This window comes from Amphibalanus amphitrite, unplaced genomic scaffold (assembly GCF_019059575.1).
Source record: "Amphibalanus amphitrite isolate SeventyFive unplaced genomic scaffold, NRLGWU_Aamphi_draft 000055F_arrow, whole genome shotgun sequence".
In the NCBI taxonomy this organism is placed as follows: domain Eukaryota; kingdom Metazoa; phylum Arthropoda; class Thecostraca; order Balanomorpha; family Balanidae; genus Amphibalanus; species Amphibalanus amphitrite.
This window is the reverse complement of record NW_024881551.1, coordinates 106,333-126,660: the sequence shown is the minus strand read 5'-3', so window position 1 is coordinate 126,660 and position 20,328 is coordinate 106,333. Positions and strand designations below refer to the sequence as shown.

The 20,328-nt window shown below is 52.6% G+C and overlaps 1 protein-coding gene across 1 annotated transcript in view; it reads left to right on the top strand.

The window, feature by feature from the left end:
* Positions 1-20,328, top strand: part of LOC122378120 (cGMP-inhibited 3',5'-cyclic phosphodiesterase A-like) — a 70,528-nt gene that overhangs the window by 41,487 nt on the left and 8,713 nt on the right. Inside the window, exons 2-8 of the mRNA XM_043358800.1 lie at positions 6,638-6,904; positions 12,927-13,065; positions 15,938-16,824; positions 17,708-17,857; positions 18,272-18,383; positions 18,760-18,867; positions 19,699-19,886. Coding sequence (XP_043214735.1) covers positions 6,638-6,904; positions 12,927-13,065; positions 15,938-16,824; positions 17,708-17,857; positions 18,272-18,383; positions 18,760-18,867; positions 19,699-19,886 — 1,851 coding nt within the window. The remainder of the gene's footprint in view (positions 1-6,637; positions 6,905-12,926; positions 13,066-15,937; positions 16,825-17,707; positions 17,858-18,271; positions 18,384-18,759; positions 18,868-19,698; positions 19,887-20,328) is intronic.

Sequence of the window (20,328 nt, the reverse complement as noted above, 5' to 3'; positions counted from 1 at the left end):
GAGGGTGGAAGTATACATATCTTATATATAATGGTATGGACATGAATAGTCATAGTTTGGCCGCACCTGGTTGAAAAAAAAAGTACGCAGCATTCAACTATCCGCTGCACACCACTGGGGGATGTTAGGTAAAGAGGGAGGGGCCAGAGTCGTGACCTGGTATATTCATCGGTAAGTAAGGATTGTCGAATGTGTGAAGGATGAATGAATGAGCGAGTGATTGTGGTTAGATCCAGTGGGAGGCACTCCTCTGTGCAGTGGCAGGGAGATGCCGCGTCACCAAAGTAGGGTTAATCATTAATATAAACTGACCCGAGTGAGGGTTGAGAGAGAGCCTCGGGCAGCCAACCTGATTAAATATTCCTCTTTGAATGCCCAGAACCCAATGACCCATCACCGTACAGTTGTAGCAGCCTATATGCCCCAGTGACTGACCAGCCTCGCAAACAAACAAACAAATAATTATCTTGCAGCTGAGCCCCGCTACAGTAGCGCAAAACAAAGACCACCATTAGACTCCCCGTGACGAGCTGCATCGAATCGTTACCCATTTTATGCAAAAATATCAACTTTGAAATTTGACCTTTTTTGACCTGACCTTGACCTGAACTCCACCAGAAAGTTACCTAAACCGTACCTGATGGTCTTATAACCAACACCATTGAGTTGGAAATGAAAACTGGCCATAAAACATGCATCGCATAACCTTAGTAAAGTTGGGCTCATGTGGTGACCCTTGGTGACCTTCGGTGACCTGACCTGTGACCTGACCTGGTATGACCAGTGACCTCTAATAGCAACATATGTACTAGACAACTGACGCCTTATCGCTGATTTTCGACAAAATGCGTTTTACTCGGTGTTATAGCGCTTTCCCTAGAAGCCCCGTGAACGGTGAAACATTTTATCTTTGACCTGACCTGTGACGTCATCGGTGACCGCGAGGTCAATGAAATTTGGTTTCCTTCGACAAATTTGACAGGGCTATCGAACGCCGTTTGAATTTTCCGGATCCGTCCAGCAGTTTCGGAGATACGGGGGGGGGCAAAAAAGTGCCCCCCCCCACCGCGCGGAAGGTGGCTGGTATAGGCCCACCGCCTGCCGGGTTAAGTGTGAATAGTTTCCGATTGACCTTAGCTATTATTGGACGAACCTTTTAGAAGTGTAAATCAGTGTTTGACGTTGTCAGTGTCTCGGCTAAGTAAATATGTGCCTAAAACGAAGTCATCATACAGTGGCGTTTCAGCCGGAGCCATATTTACGTTCCTGAAATGAGAGACTGCGCCGGAATATCGATGGAGCGCCCGTTGCGTGACTCGGTTCGGTACGTAATGCACTGCCACCGGATCGGTCACGAAACCGTCTCATAAATCGCCAATTGGCGTGTCTGCGCCAGTCCTCTGCTTATGTGGCCCGCAGCTACCTCAGTGCCACCGCGTCTTCCGGCGGAGACCGGGAGGGAGTCGCGCGTCCCCGGGGTTGTCCAGGGGCCTGTCGCCGCCCCTTCCGTCGCCCGCTGTCCAGTGTCAACACGCGCTACACGACGCTGGCAGGGCGGCGACAGCCAAATCGCATTAGTCGGCGGCGCGGTGGCCGAGCCGACTCCACTTGGTGCCGGTTTGTTTTCGACCCGGCGCGCGGCCGCCCCGTCCCCGAGGACCGCGCTCGCCGGGATGTTGTAAACAGGATCGGCGGCGAGCCTCTTTCCGCCGGCGCAGAGTCGCGCGGCCGCCGTGAAACTGATGGAGATTGAGAACGGGTGGTAGGCTGATTTGGTGGCGGCGGAGGCTGTGTAAAACCTGCTGATAAGGTATACATCAAAGGCGACAGGTCACAGGTGTGTGGGGCATGCCATCATGTCTTATTCGTTTTGAGTTCATTATATTATTGTAAGCAGAATATCTAGTTCCACAAGAAGACAAAAATATGTCCATTCAGTGCAGCCTTATCTACCCCAAGGTCCTCATTTATTTCCCTCTACATTACGGCTCAACATCGTGAGCACTTATGCTCTGAGCATCGACACTTGATTACGTGGAGATCAATTCCTCGTTAGAGCTAATGCCAGATAATGCCACTTCATGCATATTAGCTCGTACTCCACGGCATTGTAAGGCGATTTACAATTGCCGGAGTATCCGATTAGCCTCATCTCTTCACTCGAAATGACAGATATCTCTTACGATGAAGCCAATCAGGATTCAGCCAGAAGCTACTACTGTTTTGTGTTGAGAAGTGTGGCTGCCGTGAAGCACTTGATCAGCACCATCCTGTCATCCTATCTGACATTAGATTTAGAATGGTGCAAGGTAGGCCTCAACTGCGGGAATAGTAGAAATATGTACGGAACTATGGAGAATGCACATATCTACCTACGGGAGTGTGTAGCACTGTGCTCCGCTGGGGACTGGGGAGGGTGTAACACAGAGCTGCGGTGGGGAGTAGGGAGTGTGTAACACCGAGCTGCGGTGGGGAGTAGGGAGTGTGTAGCACCGTGCTGCCGTGGGGAGTGTGTAACACCGTGCCGCCGTGGGAAGGGTGTAACACCGTGCTGCCGTGGGGAGTAGGGAGGGTATAACACCGTGCTGCGGTGGGGATTAGGAAGTGTGTAACACCGTGCTGCCGTGGGGACTGAGGAGGGTGTAACACCGAGCTGCGGTGGGGAGTAGGGAGTGTGTAACACCGTGCTGCGGTGCGGACTGGGGAGGGTGTAACACCGAGCTGCGGTGGGGAGTAGGGAGTGTGTAACACCGAGCTGCGGTGGGGAGTAGGGAGTGTGTAGCACCGTGCTGCCGTGGGGAGTGTGTAACACCGTGCCGCCGTGGGGAGGGTGTAACACCGTGCTGCCGTGGGGAGAAGGGAGGGTATAACACCGTGCTGCGGTGGGGAGTAGGAAGTGTGTAACACCGTGCTGCCGTGGGGACTGAGGAGGGTGTAACACCGAGCTGCGGTGGGGAGTAGGGAGTGTGTAACACCGTGCTGCGGTGCGGACTGGGGAGGGTGTAACACCGAGCTGCGGTGGGGAGTAGGGAGGGTGTAACACCGTGCCGCCGTGGGGAGGGTGTAACACCGAGCTGCGGCGGGGACTGGGGAGGGTATAACACCGTGCCGCCGTGGTGGGGAGGGTGTAACACCGAGCTGCCGTGGGGAGGGTGTAACACAGAGCTGCCGTGGGGAGGGTGTAACACCGTGCTGCGGCGGGGAGTAGGGAGGGTGTAACACCGTGCTGCCGTGGAGACTGGGGAGGGCGTAACACAGAGCTGCGGTGGATGCGCAGCGCCCTGGAAATCAATATCGGGAAGCCCGTCAGAAAGCTGCGTCGCGTGCGGGGAGCGCGCCGTGCGTTGGGAATAACTCCGGCTCATGTGTCAGGGAGCTCGGAAAAATGGCATAGAGTGTGACAAAGGCACCGCGGATTGAGCATCGATCTTTGTGATTTAGCAGTGTGAAAAGGATAGCCAGTCAGATATGCACAACAATGGAGTTCGACCCGTTGAGTCGCGGCTAGCGACAAAGCGTATTATTATACAATTGACATTTTGAAGTTCAGACACGGTCCCTCGGCACAATAAATTTCCACTCGGTGTTTCAAGTTGAATTCTTTTCCTTATTTCAGTTTTCTTTTTCATTAAATTTTTGAGCGGGAGCAAGAACTAAAAGAATGTAAAAGAATGCAGCGTTAAGGCTTCTGGAAAACGTCAGTGTCGGACCTATTTTTATTTTCCATTGCGTCTTATAACTTGTAATTATGAATCACCGTCATCTGAATTTATATGAATAGGTAGTTATATTTCTAAACAAATAAATTTGTTGAATGACGGCTGATTTAAAATGCGACATGGGAATACAACAATGTATATGTACCTAATCAAACTAATGATATTCTTAAAATCAAATCTAACAACCTATAGCTACGAATACCCTCGATGCTGGCATCCATTGACCTGACCCGTGCCCTGGCGGTCACGTTGCCACTGAGAGGTGTCACCGATCAGCTTTCGTCGCCTTTGCCGCAGTTCTGACCTGTTCAGAAGGGTGCGCTCGAAGGGCGATACAGCCGTTTGTTTTGCTGTCACGGTGGCGGCCCCGCTGTGTGTTGCTGCTTTCAGTTCTGATGCGTTAATGGTAAAACAGGGCCACCGCATAACCAAGTGCAACATCTGAAGTGACCTTTTCTGTGGCGCTATTTTACGACGCTGAGCACGTTATGAGACTGAAAATTTCGAATATTAAACACCAAGAATAATGGATGAGCATCCTTATCATCGCATGTCATACATGGATCAGTGCTTATTGCTTAACCATGGGTGAGATAATACCGAGTGGCGCGTACTGAGATCATTTTGAAGATGATGGCATTAAGCATTTGGTTGAAGCAACATCGTTCCTATTGACAAAAAAATGAACATGTTCTCGTAACTCGTAAGTGTTTTAAATAATAATGAAAATATAAGGAAAATAAAAAGAAATAAAGGTGATATAATTAACCGTCACATGTGTGCGGCGTTTGCCAGCTTCCAATGTGTAGGGGGGGGTTGGTTGGACCCCCCCCCCCTTGCCGTTTGGCCCCTGATCGAGCTAGAGCTTCGCGGAAAAAACGATCGTGTTGCCCGTGACGAGAGGAAGCCGATGATACCCAATTTTAAGGTCCTAGGTCATTGGTTGACCTTCCAGGTCAGGTCAATGATCCAAAGTCGGGAAAATCGGGACCTATTAGAAAGTCGTAAAGTGTGGCTGCTAAGGGGTTTTTCGGGGTGCTGATCACGAATATCGTGTTAGTTTTGATCAGAGATGATTTCTTTAAGCATTTAGACCAGGTCGGGTCAGGTCAGGTCAGGTCAACCAGTAGGCGTCGTGACGGGTATTCGTAGTACGTGTCAACCGCCTCTGACAGCTTCGTAACATGTTACGAAGGCACCAAAACTACTTCGTAAATGTTCAAATGGTTGCTAAATTCGAATTCAGCTCCAAAAACTAGCCTAGAAACATGTAAAACTCGAAAAAGTGAACCGAGGTCACCCGAGGTCACCAAAGGTCAATGACCTGACCTGACCTTCAGGTGACCTTGACACACACCCTAATGCATGGGAGCAACATCAAATCACATGTTTGAACGTTTGAAACCACGAAAAGCTTGCAAACGCGCGGCTAATGCGAGCCGACATACGCGGAATCGCGATTCCGGCCAAACATGGTCTCGGAAAAGAGGTCACAGGTCAAAGGTCATTTGGGTCAGGGTCATGAAATTTTCAGGGAAGGTGTAAAATTGATCAATGCGAGGGTACTGAAAGTTTCGTTGCGATCAGCCGCTTTTTACGCGAGTTATTCGCGAAAAACAATGGGGGGGTCCATCCGACCCCCTACACATGCGAGGGTTAAAGTAAAGAAACTAGGTATTTTCGCAGGCATACACACCTTGTTTTCGTCGATAACTCACCTCTGTGACGTAGCTCCGTCTATGTGTGAGAAGCGACCTACTTATTTGAGCATTTCTGATGGAGACGATTGGACGTAGCACGGCATACCCGCCAATCAAAAGCGCAAGGGTGTATGTAATAAGGTGGTCTGTGTTGCCGAGAGCTGAGCTTTTTTGGCTCGTGATCAATACGACCAATCGGCAGCACGCGCTCACGCGTGTGAAGCAACACCAGAAATAAGCCTGTTGATCGTACTTTTAACAGGCCTGTTTAAAAATACACCAGTCGTAAATTGTGTTGACTCCCGGGTCGTTTGAACGCTTTTGCGTCAGCTGCGTGAAAACTGTTGAAGTTCAAAGAAACATTACCCCCACGAAAACATTTAAGTTGGCTGGAATTTGGAATGCCAATCATCCCCGGTCGTCGGCGGGCCCCAGAACCATAACAAATAACCCTGTTGGTGGCGATGGATGAAGAAGATACAGACAGAGATGGCAGGTCCTCCGTCCAGTGCTTGGTAGACGTCCCACAGCTCCATTCTCGTTGTAGACTGTGGTTGTATGAATGAGTTTATTTTTCATATCTACAGTAGGACATCAGCACAGGTAATTTGCATTAAATAATAACCGTGCTTTCATATTGTTCGCAATGCACTCACTATGTGGCCACTTCAAAGAATATGTGATTTATTAGTGAATTCACAACAGACGGACATAACTCCTTCTTTTATTGCTCGCTGATGAGTAATGAATCTTCTTTCGGATGTCATCATCCTAATTAATGAATAAATTGCTGATAGTTGATTGTACCACCAAAACAAATACATATGCTTTGTCCTTTACTACCCTCTTCAAAGATGGTTCAGAAATGCAGCGCCAGCTTTGCTAACGCCTAGGGGTGACGGGCGAAAAATATCCCAGCGATTATCCCAAATATATTCCAGCCGCATTGTTACAAATACTGTGGCATCATGGCATTTGAAAACACTGAAACGTTTTCAGAATTTTAGTCTTGGTTTGCTCTACAGCTTTTCTGCATTTCAATTAAATACTGGGTATTCTTTTCACCTCCTATGGCTAAAATAAACCAACGTAATAGAAGCGTTCTTCAAAGGAGGCACTTCCCGACTCGAGCTCAAGGTAACGCCGCAAGGAGAGAGCTCTCAGCGCCGGCCCTCTGCCGTTTGATTCCACTTCTGACACCATTCCCGGTGTTCGCAGGCCGTTAACGCCAGCACGAGCGCGGCCATCATCGCCGAGTCGCACGGCATCGTCACCGACCTGCTGGTGGACAGCTCTGCCGCGGCGCTGCCGCCGCACATCCTCTCCGGCCTGCACACGTTGGCGCAGCTGCTGGAGCCGCCCAGCCACCCGGCGGGCCGACAGCAGCCGCCGCTGCCCGCCCTCCTGCGGCTCGACGATGCGCTCAGCTCGAGCACCGATGAGATCCCCTTCACGGGCGAGACGGCCGGCAATCTGCAGGCGAGGGTAAGTGGGCGGCTCGACGGCTCGACGGGTCGACGGGTCGGCGAGGGGAGGTGAGGGAGGGTGTTCCGGCTGCGGGACGGGGGATCACAGAGCCGACCCCAGCCCGGAACTCCGCCGCGCCTGACGACACGGCAGCCAGCGACGACGACGACGACGTTTAAGTGTCGGCTGCTTAATCGCCTCGCCGTCAGCCTCCTTCCAATAACCGTTAGAGCTGAGGTGTTACCACAAAGGAGTGCCGCTCTTGAGGTTCTTTAATGGCTGTATGGGACAATAGCGCGGTACTTACCTGCGTCGTTTTGGGACCCATGGCATCTGGAAACGGCCTCTTATCGGCCGTCAGAGAATTCAGTGCTGCATCCTGGGAGCAACGGCGGCGGATCCGGGATCTTTGTGGGCTGCAGTTGGCCGTGAGACTTCCAAATCGCTTGGAACTAGTTCTCTGCACAGAAAAGAAAAAAGCTCATTCTGGGCCTACCCCAAGTCAACAGCAAAGAACCTGCTGCAAAATCTTGTCAAAATATTGTCAACAGAGGCGTAGCACCCTGCGGATTTATGTCACAGCACCATTATTTTCATACAACAATCACTTGGCTCCATGAGTATCTCATATCATATCATATCATATATTTAGGAATACATCCATAAAATGGGTTTTCAGCGTTCCACGTCATGTAGCACAAGTAAAAGCATTTTCCTATCAATCCACATTTGCATCACCCTTTAAAAGGCATCTGCGATACACTTTTTAAAGACAGGAAGAGAAGACGCGTTTCTCGCACTCAGCGGTAGCCTATTCCACGCTCTCACCGCCCGATTGAAGAACGACCGACGGGCAAACTCTGTGCGGGCCCGCGGCACCTCCAGCTCGCCGTCACGTGTCGCTCTCGTTTCACGCACAGACACATCAGAGCGGTGGGTGATGCGTGAGCGGAGAAGCTCAGGGGCGCTCTCGACATGGTTCAGGTTGTACATGACGCACAGGTCACGCTCAGTTATCATGTCCTCGATCACCCGCCATCCAAGCTCTCGCAGTGTCCCGGAAATGTGTTCACGATAGCCAAGACCAGTGACAATGCGGGCGCCAAAATTCATGCATCTCTGAAGTCTGTGCTTTTGGGTCTTTGTGCAGCTTCCCCACACGCACATGCAGTACTGCAGATGAGGGAATACCAGTGCCTCGACCAACAGCTGCTTTGTCTCACGCGGCACACGACGCTGCATTCTGGCCAGCCCTATCAGAACGCAGTAACATCGGCGAGTGATCGCAGCCACATGCTGCTCCCACGTCAGGCACGAGTCGATGTTGACGCCTAGGACCCTCGCCGACTGCACAGGCACGACTTCCGACTCGCCGAATTTGACGGTGAAGTTGACATTATCATTTTGGCGTGAGGATCTCAAGATAAGCAGTTCGGTCTTCGAAGGGTTTATCTTTAGCCTATTTTGCGTGAACCAGCAGAGAGCTACAGACAGGGTTTGTTCTACGCGGCATTTAAGCTCTGACAGGTTTCTTGGCGAGTCCGAATCTATAAACTGGGCATCGTCAGCGTACATAACAAGCCTCCCATGCGGCACGTGTTGTGACAAATCATTGGAGAACACCAGGAACAACACTGGGCCCATTATGCTGCCCTGCACCACCCCATGCGTCACCGGCAGCTCAGCACCCGATCCACCTCTAACTGACTGCGTGCGGTCGGAAAGCCATGCACGGAACCACCGGTCATCGATACCGTACCACCCCAGCTTCTCCAAGAGGCGACCATGCTCGACGCTGTCAAACGCCTTGGAGGTGTCAGCGGTGACGAGTGATGTCACGCGCCCTCCGTCGATGTTATCGGTGATGTGACCGACAGCATCGAGCAGGGCCGCCTCCGTGGATTGGCCGGGGCGGAACCCGTACTGCTGCGCACAGAGGATATGATGGCCGGTTAGATAGTCCATCAGCTGGGTGCACACGACGCGTTCACAGAGTTTAGCGACCACAGACAACACTGATATAGGTCTGTAGTTGCTGGGATTGTCCTTATCGCCACTCTTGTGTATGGGGACAACGGAAGCAGCTCTCCATGACGGTGGCAACTCGGCCCGGGTGATGCTGCTGTTGATGACGTGAAGGATGTGCGGGCCGATCACGGGAAAAGTCATCCGAAGCATGGCGATGGTGATGCCGTCATCTCCGCAAGCTTTGGACGGGCTCATGCGCTGGAGTGCCGCGGACAGCTCCGGGAGAGTCGCCGGCCGGGGGCTGAAGGCGCCGCTGATGACTCGTGGCGGGCGTGGCCTGAGCATCTCTCCGGTGTCCGCAGCTGCCAGCTCCTCTGCGACTGTCGAGCCCACGTCCGCAAAGTACCGGTTCAGCCGGTCCAGCCAGCCGGGCTGATGGTCTGCTGGGCTGTGAGAATTCGGCTGGGGCTTGCTGGAGGAGACGAGGAATCGTCGAATATCCTTCCAGGTGGTGGACCTGGATTGTCTGTATGAGGAGAGAAAATACTGAGAGCAGGCGCGGCGCTGAGAAGCCTTCACTGCGTTGCGTTTGATCCGAAACTCGCGCTCTGTCTCCTCACACGGCGTCCTCTCCTTGTCCAGGCGTGCCGCGTCTCTCGCCTCCATCGCAGCTGCAACGTCCTCATCGTGAAGCCACGGCTGCGGTTGGTGGCGAGTCAGGATCTGCCGGACGGGCATGTGTCGATCAATCAGCGGCGTCCAGGCTGACCTCCAGGCGTCCCACTTGGCTGCCACCGTCTCCGCCTGGTAAACGGGGGTCCAGTCGGCCTGCAGCAGGTCCAGACACAGTGCGTCCTGGCTCAGGTGGCGGGTCGACCTGATGGTGACGGTCCTCGGCTGATGTCGGCTCTTCACGCCAGCGACTGACGCGGCGATCAGGTCGTGGTCACTGATGTTGGACACCAAGACACGCGGATCGGAGACGAGGTCGGGCCTGTTGGTGATCATGTGGTCGATCAGACTAGGGTTAGGTCCAGGCCGGGTGGGTGTCGTAATCAGCTGATGTAATGAGAAGTCATGGAGCAGCTGGCCATACTCTCTGACCCCCGTCTTGGCTGGTTGGTTGACATCGAAGTTCGTGTCGCCTAGGATATAGACCGGCTTCTCCTTGGAGACGACATAAGCCAGCTGATCGTGCAGGTCTTCGATGACTGGAGCCACAGGTCCCGACGGCGGCCGATAGATGGCGCCAAAGATGATCTGACGTCGGCCGGTCAGCCGAATCCATACGGTCTCCAGGGCTGAGCCGGCGGACGGCACGGTCAGCAGCTCCGTGGACAGGCTACTGCGGTGGAGAATGGCCACGCCACCTCCACTGCGTCCCCGTCTGTCCTTCCGCGTGACCGTGTACTCTGGGAACACTAGTGTGCAATTATCCATAGCTTCCGTCAGCCAGGTCTCGCTCAATACCATTTTCTTCCTTAATTTATCACTCAAATCCATTAGTTAAACAATTCATTTCTGGTGAAATCCTCCGCACTCCGGTTAGAACACTGACATCACGCTTGGCAATGGCATCTCATTAAGTAATGATGAGCACCCACGCAGATACCACCCCGCCCTCGGTGCTCGTTCCGGTCTCGGTGGCTGGGGACGAAGCACGGTGACCGGACGGTGGCTGGGGACGCACGGTGACCGGTTGGTGTAGCGGGGGATGCTGTGAGGTGACCGGTCGGTAGCAGGGGACACACACAGTGACCGGTCGGTGTGGCCGGGACGCAGGGAGACCGGCGCGGGGAGGCGCGGTGACCGGTCGGTGGCCACAGCCCCGCTGGCTCGGTGCCCGCCCCGATAGCCGGCCGGGGCGGGCCGACGATCGCCCCCGGCCGAGCACGCACTCCCGGCCGCGTGCCAGCGTCGGTCGACGGTGTCGACGCACACTTGGCACCGCGGCGGACGCCGCATTTGATTGACTATTTTCGTAGCCGGGCCGCACTGAGGCCCAATTAGTGGCGCGGCGCGCCTTCAAAACAGCTTTGATGATGATAACTGTTGAGAGCGATGTGTTCGACAGGTCGGGTGGGAGTCCAAACAGCTCGTCCAGACGGGCCGAGCAATCGAAAAACACGGTCCAATCTGGCGCCAGTTGTTTGTATCATCTTGCTGACGTATGCTAGACAATGATTCGGCTTGTAACTTGTATTGTAACAGTTTATAACTTGTAAATCCATTTCGTCAGCCAATGATGACGTGTGATGATCGGTGTTTAAATGTGTGGACTTTGATTGCATCTGAACAGATGAGTTCATATTCGGTCCTGGAATCTGATATGATGGTGCCGATCCGTAACATCGGCACCACATTGATCAAAAATCCAGCAAAGTGGAGCGAGCGTAAGAATTCCACAGAAGCTGGAATGGGCGAGGAGTCATGCAGGCAGCAGACCACAAGGGTTGAATCGTATAAGGGGACACCGAGACAAGACTCCAACCTCAGAGAATACTGATTACCAGGTTGATACAGCGAGGATCCAACTGACATGAGAGACCGAACGAAGTTCCAACCGAAAAAGGAACCGATAAAGGATTCGTGAGAGACGAAGAGCGAATAAGTATACCGAGCTGACGTGGGGAGAACGCGGATCGAACCAAGGGAGATGTGAGGGGGGAGGGAGAGAGAGAGAGAGAGAGAGAGAGAGAGAGAGAGAGAGAGAGAGAGAGAGAGAGAGAGAGAGAGAGAGAGAGAGAGAGAGAGAGACAGACAGACAGACAGACAGACAGACAGACAGACAGAGACAGAGAGGGGGAGATGAGAGAGAGAGAGAGAGAGAGAGAGAGAGAGAGAGAGAGAGAGAGAGAGAGAGAGAGAGAGAGAGAGAGAGAGAGAGAGGGAGGGTGAGAGCAGGCGCGGACGAGCGCTGTCGATGACGGCGCCGTCGATATTGGCCGTCGCCGTCGGCGGCGCGGCGCCGGTGTCCAATTCAGTGAGCCCCACACGGCCGCCGAGCGCTGGCCGACGTGTCAAAAGGTCAAGTGGCCGTGCTGCGATCGATGCGGCGGGTGAAGAGATGGACGCCGGTCCGGTGTGGCCCAGACAGCCGGCCGACATGCCTCCCGGAATATTTCCGCACCGGCCGCCGTTACAGACGGCGCCCGGAATAGGCCGTGATTGGCCGTGTCGCAAGAGAGAGCTAAATCCAAATTTGTGTCTTGGACAAGTCCCTGGTCGGCTGGGATGTAGATTAAGTAAAGTTTGCAATCTTTACCGCCCACCGGACGGCACTGGAGGTGGCCCGGCAATGAGTCCACTGGCGCTCCTGCCGACCCGCCCATTGGATCGAGCTCTGACCGTCTGCGGGGAACTGCTGGGACAGGCCGGCCGATCAGATAGCTTCCGGAGCTGCGGCTCGGTCAGGCGGGCGTATGTGCGAACTTGGCTGGTATGCATGCTCCAGCACTGTGAAAGTTTGTTGCCTCACTGCCCCGGATGGCTAAAATCGTCTAAATTTGGAGCTCCTACTGTCCAAGAGTCGGGATGAAATTCAGAGAATTCCGATACACTTAGCATACTACTATCTTGAAACGAGTGGTATCAGGTACGTGCTGGCTATGAAAGCTCTGACATTTGCCATTCAGTGGCTACGCCATTTCAAAGTTTCGCCAAAACTCCTTGAAGCTGTCTTAACAGCAAAACTACATACAGAAGGGCCTGTGAATTATGGTTCCGTCAGCGCCATGAACGAGAGAAAATGAGCAGCACCTAATTTTTGATGTAACATTCTCATTTTTCCTTTCTGAACCACTAGTCATCAAATATCAATCATTAGACGGCAACGTGCTTGCTCCACCATATCATGCATTCAGTTTGCCAGTGTCGGTGTTATCCTCTTTACCCAATGAGTATCTGGCTAGTCTGAGTTTAAGTCCGAGTCTAAGTCTGTATCCGAGTCTGATGTCCCCTCTCTGTCTGACTGTCCTCTAACATCTGTCTGATGTCTAACTACCCTCTCTGGCCTTCCCGTCTGACGTGCGCTGTGCTCGCCACATTGACCCCGTCTCCGTCCCGTCCACAGAAGCGGTCCGTGCACCCGTCCATGCTGCGGCGCATGTCGTGCTCCATGTGGTCAACCACCACCTCCGCCACGGGGATGCCCACCATCGAGCCGGAGCCTCCCAACCGGCGGCGGGCCACCAGCTTCCGAAATACCGTCGGTAGGTCGCACAACGTCACACGTCACAGACCACTGACGTCATCAACCGAGCGTCAGCTGACGTCATTTGGCGCGCACGACAGCTGAGAGGGCATCTGTCACGGGGGTGACGTCACGCACCACGTGAGACCACGTCACACAGCGGCGTGCCAAGTGGTATCACGGAGATCTCGTGGCGGCTGACGCAGCGCCGTGGAGTGATTGTGAGATGGAGTGAGGCTGTCGTAATCCTTGGAATTTGACGTTCGATGGGGATGATATAATTAAATTCAGTCTGAATGTATTGGTTGGATAGGCTAATCGACCATATTCTGTTGTAACAAAATGGAACATCAACTCTTAATCTTTTGTTGATTGACCCCAAGGGTTCGTGGCTGGCATAGTTTGGCCATTATTCAAAACACCACTGAAATAAATAACTTTAAGATACCATCGTGCCATCGTGCCTTAGCACTTAACCATGGGGATACGGACTCCTGAAAAGTTTGCGATTTTGTTTTCACATATATTATAGTTTGAAGAGGTTGATTGAATAGTAGCGTAGGAATGTCCCATTGCCCAAACATTGTGTCAGCATATTCGACAGGAAATATTGTTGTGTATACGAACACAAATTTGCACCGCCATCATTCTGCACAGTAGGTAGCGTATGTATACAGTAGGTACAGTTTCACAAATATATAGAACCCAACCACAATAAACTTACATCAGACTGTTTCTGCAGGCTCATACACAAGCAAATAACGGATCAGCCAACCCTATCATATCCAACGCCGCCCGCGTTTGGCTTCACTTTAGTATGCGACCAGAGTATCAAATATGCAGGCTGTTTTCAGGAGAATGGAAGTGGCGGAGCAGTCGAGACTCGCCCAGAAAACTGTTAGCTGAAAATGGCAGCTCGTTCCCTCATTGCGATTCTTGTGCAGTCTCAATCCAATAAATCTTGCATCAATCGTAACTGCCAAGGGCACGTTTACACAAAGACGTTCCCCTGAGCTCTCTAATGGTTGTTTGATGGAGCTTTTAACATTTGTCTTGATCATTAGATTTCTTACGAGCCTGTTATCACTCACGCTTCAAATGGCTTGGAGACTGAAATCAAATTGTCGTTCTTCAATTAGCAAATTTCGGAGTATGGTAGGTATAAGGTAAGAGCCTCAGCCAGAACTGTTGAATTAGAAAAAAAAACATGAACTCGTGCGTCTTTTTCCGTCTCAGTTCGACAAGCTAAAATATAATGTAATGCCCACCCTGCCAGGGTGTCTAGACAGTTTCCGCTGCAGAGCACAAAGACGAGCTGTCGGCTCGGATCGTCACCGTTGTGTGTTAGGGCGCGTGATGGCCGCCGATGCTCACAGAGCTCAGAGCTCGGCTCCATTCGAACGAGCCCATCGATTGAATTGGGCGTCTTCAGAGCACCGATCCTATTTTCCACTTAACTGATTCGAATAGGATTGCAGCGCATGCCTCAGCAGCGCCTCCTGAGACCGTTGGCAAGTGGCGCGGCTCTGTGCGGACCCCGGTGACCCGACCAGACGGAACTGGTATACAGAGTCCGAACACCAGGCCATGGGTTTTCAGACTGAATCAGCCCCCAGTTGTTTGATGCGAGCTACTTGCAACCATCGCCACCGGCCCAACAGGCTGCTGCAGGCATCGATTTTCCGGAGAAAACAACGAAACGGCGTCTCTTGAGAAACACTATCTATTCTGTACATTAGCTTTCTTGTCTACAACTGAGATCCGGGAAATGTAACAGAAAATGGGATAAACAGAAGTTTGGTCAAGGACCATACAAGCCGATTGAAAAAAGATGTTTTGAAGTTGGTTCCTTATATTCAACATAATAAATTACCATAAAAAAATTATTCTTATCGAAGCTGGATTGGGAAATTGATAGCTGTGTGTACGAAGTTGGTGCTGTACGTATTATTGACGACTTTTAAAGGCCTCTCATTTTCGTACACACCATGACATGAAAATATTGATGCTGATGACTCACCAGCCTTTGTAAGGTCAATGCTACAAATGCATTGTGCCATAACTCATCAGTTTTATTTGATGTTCCTCATGCGGCGAGTTTTAGCAGTCAATCCCTCAATAAACGAGCTAATAAACAGGCTGCAATCATCACAAATTGTGCTGAATGAGCGCCTGATAGCCCACTTCTTTCCGAGTCGCCGTCATATGTGTGTGTGTTCGCGATGCGCTCATCCGTGGAATAGCCATCGGCCGTTGGGCGCTGGCTGGACGACGGTCCAGCGAAATTGCAGCCCTCCGTGAGCCCCGTCGCCGCGTCACTTGTCTCTCGCGTGGGACATTAAACCATGGGAACAAACCCCCATATCCGCTGGCATTACATGCCAGCAGGCCATAACCGGCTTGAGCCGATCGTGCCACCCCCATAGCCTTGCGGCGTCTCTAAGTCGCCGTCCGCCCCTCCTGAGCGCCCCCCGTGGCGACGTTAGGCTGCGAATCCGGCTTTCGTTTATTCACCAGACAAGCATATATTCGTCAGTTGCAGCGCTGTCAGATTACTAGCAGCTTTGCTTCCTTAGAGCGATTTAGGAACCAACGATGGTATTGAGCACAGTTATCAAATAGCTGATCTTGCTAAGCTTAAATGTTAACACGTGACAATTTCCTGGTGGCTTTGTACGATATGCAATGAGGAGAAGTGAGAACCGAATAAATGTCGAATGTGAAGCATCTATGCATGTGTTTAATTTATCCTAGTATTCCGCATACCTGAACGCACGGTGGTCCCTAAAAAGCAAGCACAACAATGAAACAATTGCCTGCAGGTTTAGAAAATGTTCTTGTGAATGTGACAGGATGGCCAACTCCTCACGCGCACCGTGTGCCTTTGACAGAGATCTCCCCGGCCACATCGCCGTCACAGAGCTCGGCCAACCTGGTCAGTCTGGGTCACGAGACGCCACCGACCGGCCCCACGGGGCTGGGCAAGCCGCGCAGTTTGTCGGTCAGCTCCCTGCAGCCGTTCAGCCTGCGGCACCGGCTGCGGGAGGTGCGCCGGCTGCCCATGTCGCCCGCCGCCGACGACGAGCCGCGCCGCCTCAGCGACGACGACGCCATTCCCGAGCTCGACGAGCGCTCCTCGCTCACGGCGCGAGTGGCTGTTTCGCGGAGTCCGAGTCCGAGCAGGAAGGCGGCGCCGACCGGGCCCTCCACGACGCCGCCGCCGCCCTCGACGACGCCTCCCCCTCCGCCGCCGCCGCCCCCTCCGCCGGCCACCTTAGCGCCGGCGCCGCCCACCACGCCGGTCGTAACAGGCAAGCTGGGCTTCTCGCCGCGGAAACTGAGCGTCCTACAAGAGGAGCCTACTGCTGGCGGAAGTACCGGCGAGGCCGACCAGCTCTGTGACCGATGTCGGCAGCGGGGCGCGCAGCGACCGTCACCGCCTCGATGTGCGCTCTGCCACGCCGAGCCGCGTCACCAGTGTGCCCTGTGTCTGGCGCACCAGCGCAGGAGGCCCAGTGAGCCGTACCTGCGCGTGTGCAACCACAGCAGTGGGCCGCGGCGACACAGTGCCAACCTCGAGTGCACGATGCGGCACGGCGCGGGCGACGGCCGCCGGGGTCCGCACGGCGGCTGGCACTGCCGAGTGGCGGCCCGGGACTGTCGGATACCGCTCAGTCCGACGCGCTGCTGTGATGTGGTCGGCGCAGAGTTCGACCTCATCCAGGAGGTGACGCGAGAGGAGGACGAACACGAGACCGACAAGAGCACACACGAGGAGGTGAGTCCCAGGGCAAAGGGGAGGGTGGTGGGACTGAGAAATAACTCAATGTAGAGTGTATACTGTATACTCTACACTGTGAGACTGTAAACTGTAAGAGCTGTTTTATTGTAAGATTTTGGGAAAGTAGAATTATATTTAAATGTAGTGCACTACTTGACAGCTCTAGATGATGGTAAGAAGTGGATGAATGCAACAATGCAAAGTACCTACGGGGGGCAACTTTTGCCTAAGCTTGCTTACAAGTATGGCAATGTAAAGAGCAGCTCGCTTTCTGGATAAATGCTGTGTTTTAATTCCTCTCCGATATTTCTGATAAAGAAGCAGTATTTTATTGAGCTATCTTCTCATGTCACTTTTTAACGTTCTTTTTTTGCTTACCTTTATAAACTTACATTTTCGCACCTCCCGATTGGGTTATACCGCGAGCCTTTACTACGCAGAAATATCTGATGGAAGCCAACCTTTGAACATCAAAGCAGAGAACCCTAACGCCATAGTATTCTGAGACACTACCTTTCAGGTTTAATGCATGACTACATTATTCATATGCAGTTTCACAAGGAGGTCACGGGCCAGCGTCTGCTTATGGGACCTGTGGGTGTCGTACATTTATATTGAGTTATCCCAAGCGAAAGCGGATTATCATTAGAGCAGCGTGCCAAAATTTATAATGTTTCTGAGGCATCCCCAATGCCTCGCATACCCTCGCACGCCTAATTATAAATGGAATCCTAAAGGAAGTCCCAGCTTCTGGTCTAGAGACCACAATGAGCTGAGACGCATATTCCATCTCCAAAACAGTCGCAGTCGCACCACATCCTGTTTAATTAGTCCTGTGCGCGCAATGGCACCTGCTGACGATGACACACCCCTCGGGCAGCCCACGGACGACAAGACGATCCTGTTGGCTGACGGCTCGCGCTACAACACGGACTTCCTGCAGACGGACCCGCTGCTGGCCAGCATCCATCTGTGGGACTACCCGATCTTCGACCTGGAGCGGCAGGCCGGGAACCTGATGCTCAGTCAGGTGAGCGGAACGGCGAACTGACGCAGAGGAGACGATCGCGGAACGGCCCCGCGCCGCAGTGTGTTGTGACCGGTCACTCGGGGGTTTGGAAACTGGGAGACGTGCAAAGGCATTAGCAGATGGGAACAGAAGAAGCCGGTGAAGTGAATGAGTCGGCCTAAGCTGCCAGAAGGACGTAAAATATCTGTTGAATTCTGAGTAAAGAGAAGCACCCTATCCTCGTAACATGCATTGGATAAATGACAAGTTAAAAAAGCAGGCGGTGCATTTCTGGACTAAAGCCCATTACAGCGTTAAGTCGACCAAAATACCTGACGATTCTCACAGCGCACAAAAGTCCACACTTCCAGGCGCGATACCGGTGTGACCGTTACCGCTCTAACACCGTTTTACCGCCGCCACTCCCGTCCACAGGTGTGCTACCGGGTTTTCCACGACACCGGCCTCCTAGAAACGTTCCGAATTCCTCTTCAGGAGTTCTTCAACTACTTCCATGCCCTGGAAATGGGATACCGAGATAAGCCCTGTAAGTTACACGGCACGCCCGCTGTGTTCGAGCACTCCGAGCACTCTCGAGCACGAACGTATTTCTGAGTTGTGTCGGCCCCGCGGGAGATTGCAGATCGGCACAGCATGTGTCGTGGGAAGCTGTCTCGAGATGTGATGTTCAGCGTCGTTCCGGTGTACCCGCCGAACGGCGACGAACGTTTACGCTGATACATGTTGAGTGGCCTCTAATGGATTCACTGAAGAGGCAAATAGTCTGGGAAAGAATGGAAAATGATGAAGATTAATCATCGAGCTCGGGCTGGTCAGGGAAGGCCTAAAAAGCCTCGCTGATCGGCCGCTTTGCCGCTGAATTAGTATCCAGACTGTTTGACCAGTGTTCGATTTTCTTTCAGACCATAATCGTATGCACGCGACCGACGTGCTTCAGGCAGTGTACTACCTGACGTCGCAGCCGATCCCGGGCTTCCAAGTGCTGCCAGAGGACGACATGGAGCCAGAGAGTGAGTGGCGGCCCCGAATTTCAACGGACGATTAAACCTTGACTGCATTGAGGAGACAGTTAATCGGATGCTGTTTTATTTGAAAGCAAAACTAATGTCTTTAGTTAAAGCTAAATTGCCCAATCAAGCGTGACGATAAGCGTCCATGCCTTTCCGCATACGCTTCCCTTGTTTCTGAGTGCCTTCAATTTCCTCAGCTCGGTAGGTATGTCTTCCTGCGATAGGACAAGGTCTTTTCACCCAGTCAAAAGCAATGTTACTGCTGCTCGTCAACTCATGGCAACCAACCCACCCAATCCGTTCTAATGTGAATTCCGACTAAGACAATAAAATCCTCAATCTCTGAGCAGAGCCATACAAGGCTGAACACGGCACTTTGAGATGCGATTTTTGCGATTTAATGGCTGGAAAGCTGACGTGACTGACGTATCTGACTGAGCCCATCACAAGTCGTATCGTGAGGCAGTCCCGGCCGGTCGTTCCCTGTCGCAGAGTGAACAATTGCACATGTCGTATGGGCCTGTCTGCCAGCCCGTCTGATACTCTGGCGGGTCTGTCGTTAAGTTGTCCGTCTGCTCGTATCAGTGTAGCTCTGCCTGACATGGTCATTATTACCAAAGACAAAGTTCTCTTCCTGTTGTCCTATTTGAAGGTTACGTCTGTCTTCTGGGCACCTGTCTGGTCTGGAGGACTAGTATCCCAAAGGACGAGATGTGCAGTATAGTCCCAGCCTCGGACAGCGGCAGACGGGTGCAGGTGTGTGTCCGCCTGTATGGTATGTATGAGAGCGAGGGCATATCCCTAACTGACGTGTCTGTATTTGTCCCCCAGAGGATGAGACGTGTAGCAGTCCCGGCCTCGGACAGCGGCAGACGTTCGCTGCCGAGGAGTCGTATGGAGTGATGGGCGCCAACTTCCCCGCACTGGAACTAATGGCACTCTACACCGCTGCGGCCATGCACGACTTCGATCACCCGGGCAGGACCAACGCCTTCCTCGTCACGACGATAGCGCCGCAGGTCAGCGCAGGCCAGGATGAGGGCAGGTTTCATGGCGGGCGAGGTCAGGGTCAAGTCAGATATTATGTGAGGGTTATTACAGTATGTCGGACGAGAGGACGCTCAACCGTTTAACATCAGAATTGGCGCAGCAAACCAATCGTTGCCCTAGACTTGCGTAACTTCATCAACATCTTGTTAATTGATGATACTTAAATGAGTATCATGATCGGTGTGAGTTAGGATGTTATACAAATGTCAAACTCACTCGTCGATGGCGCCTGACATCATAGGTTTATGGACGATACATCCTCCTGCCAACTGTGATGTCCAATTCCATGGTTCATGGTTTGTTCGACGACACATCAAATGGCGACGGTGACAAATGGTGTCTGGTCACGCATCACGCCGACAGCTATTATAATCGACAGTCAGTCTTCAGTCAACTGTAGGCAACAGACTA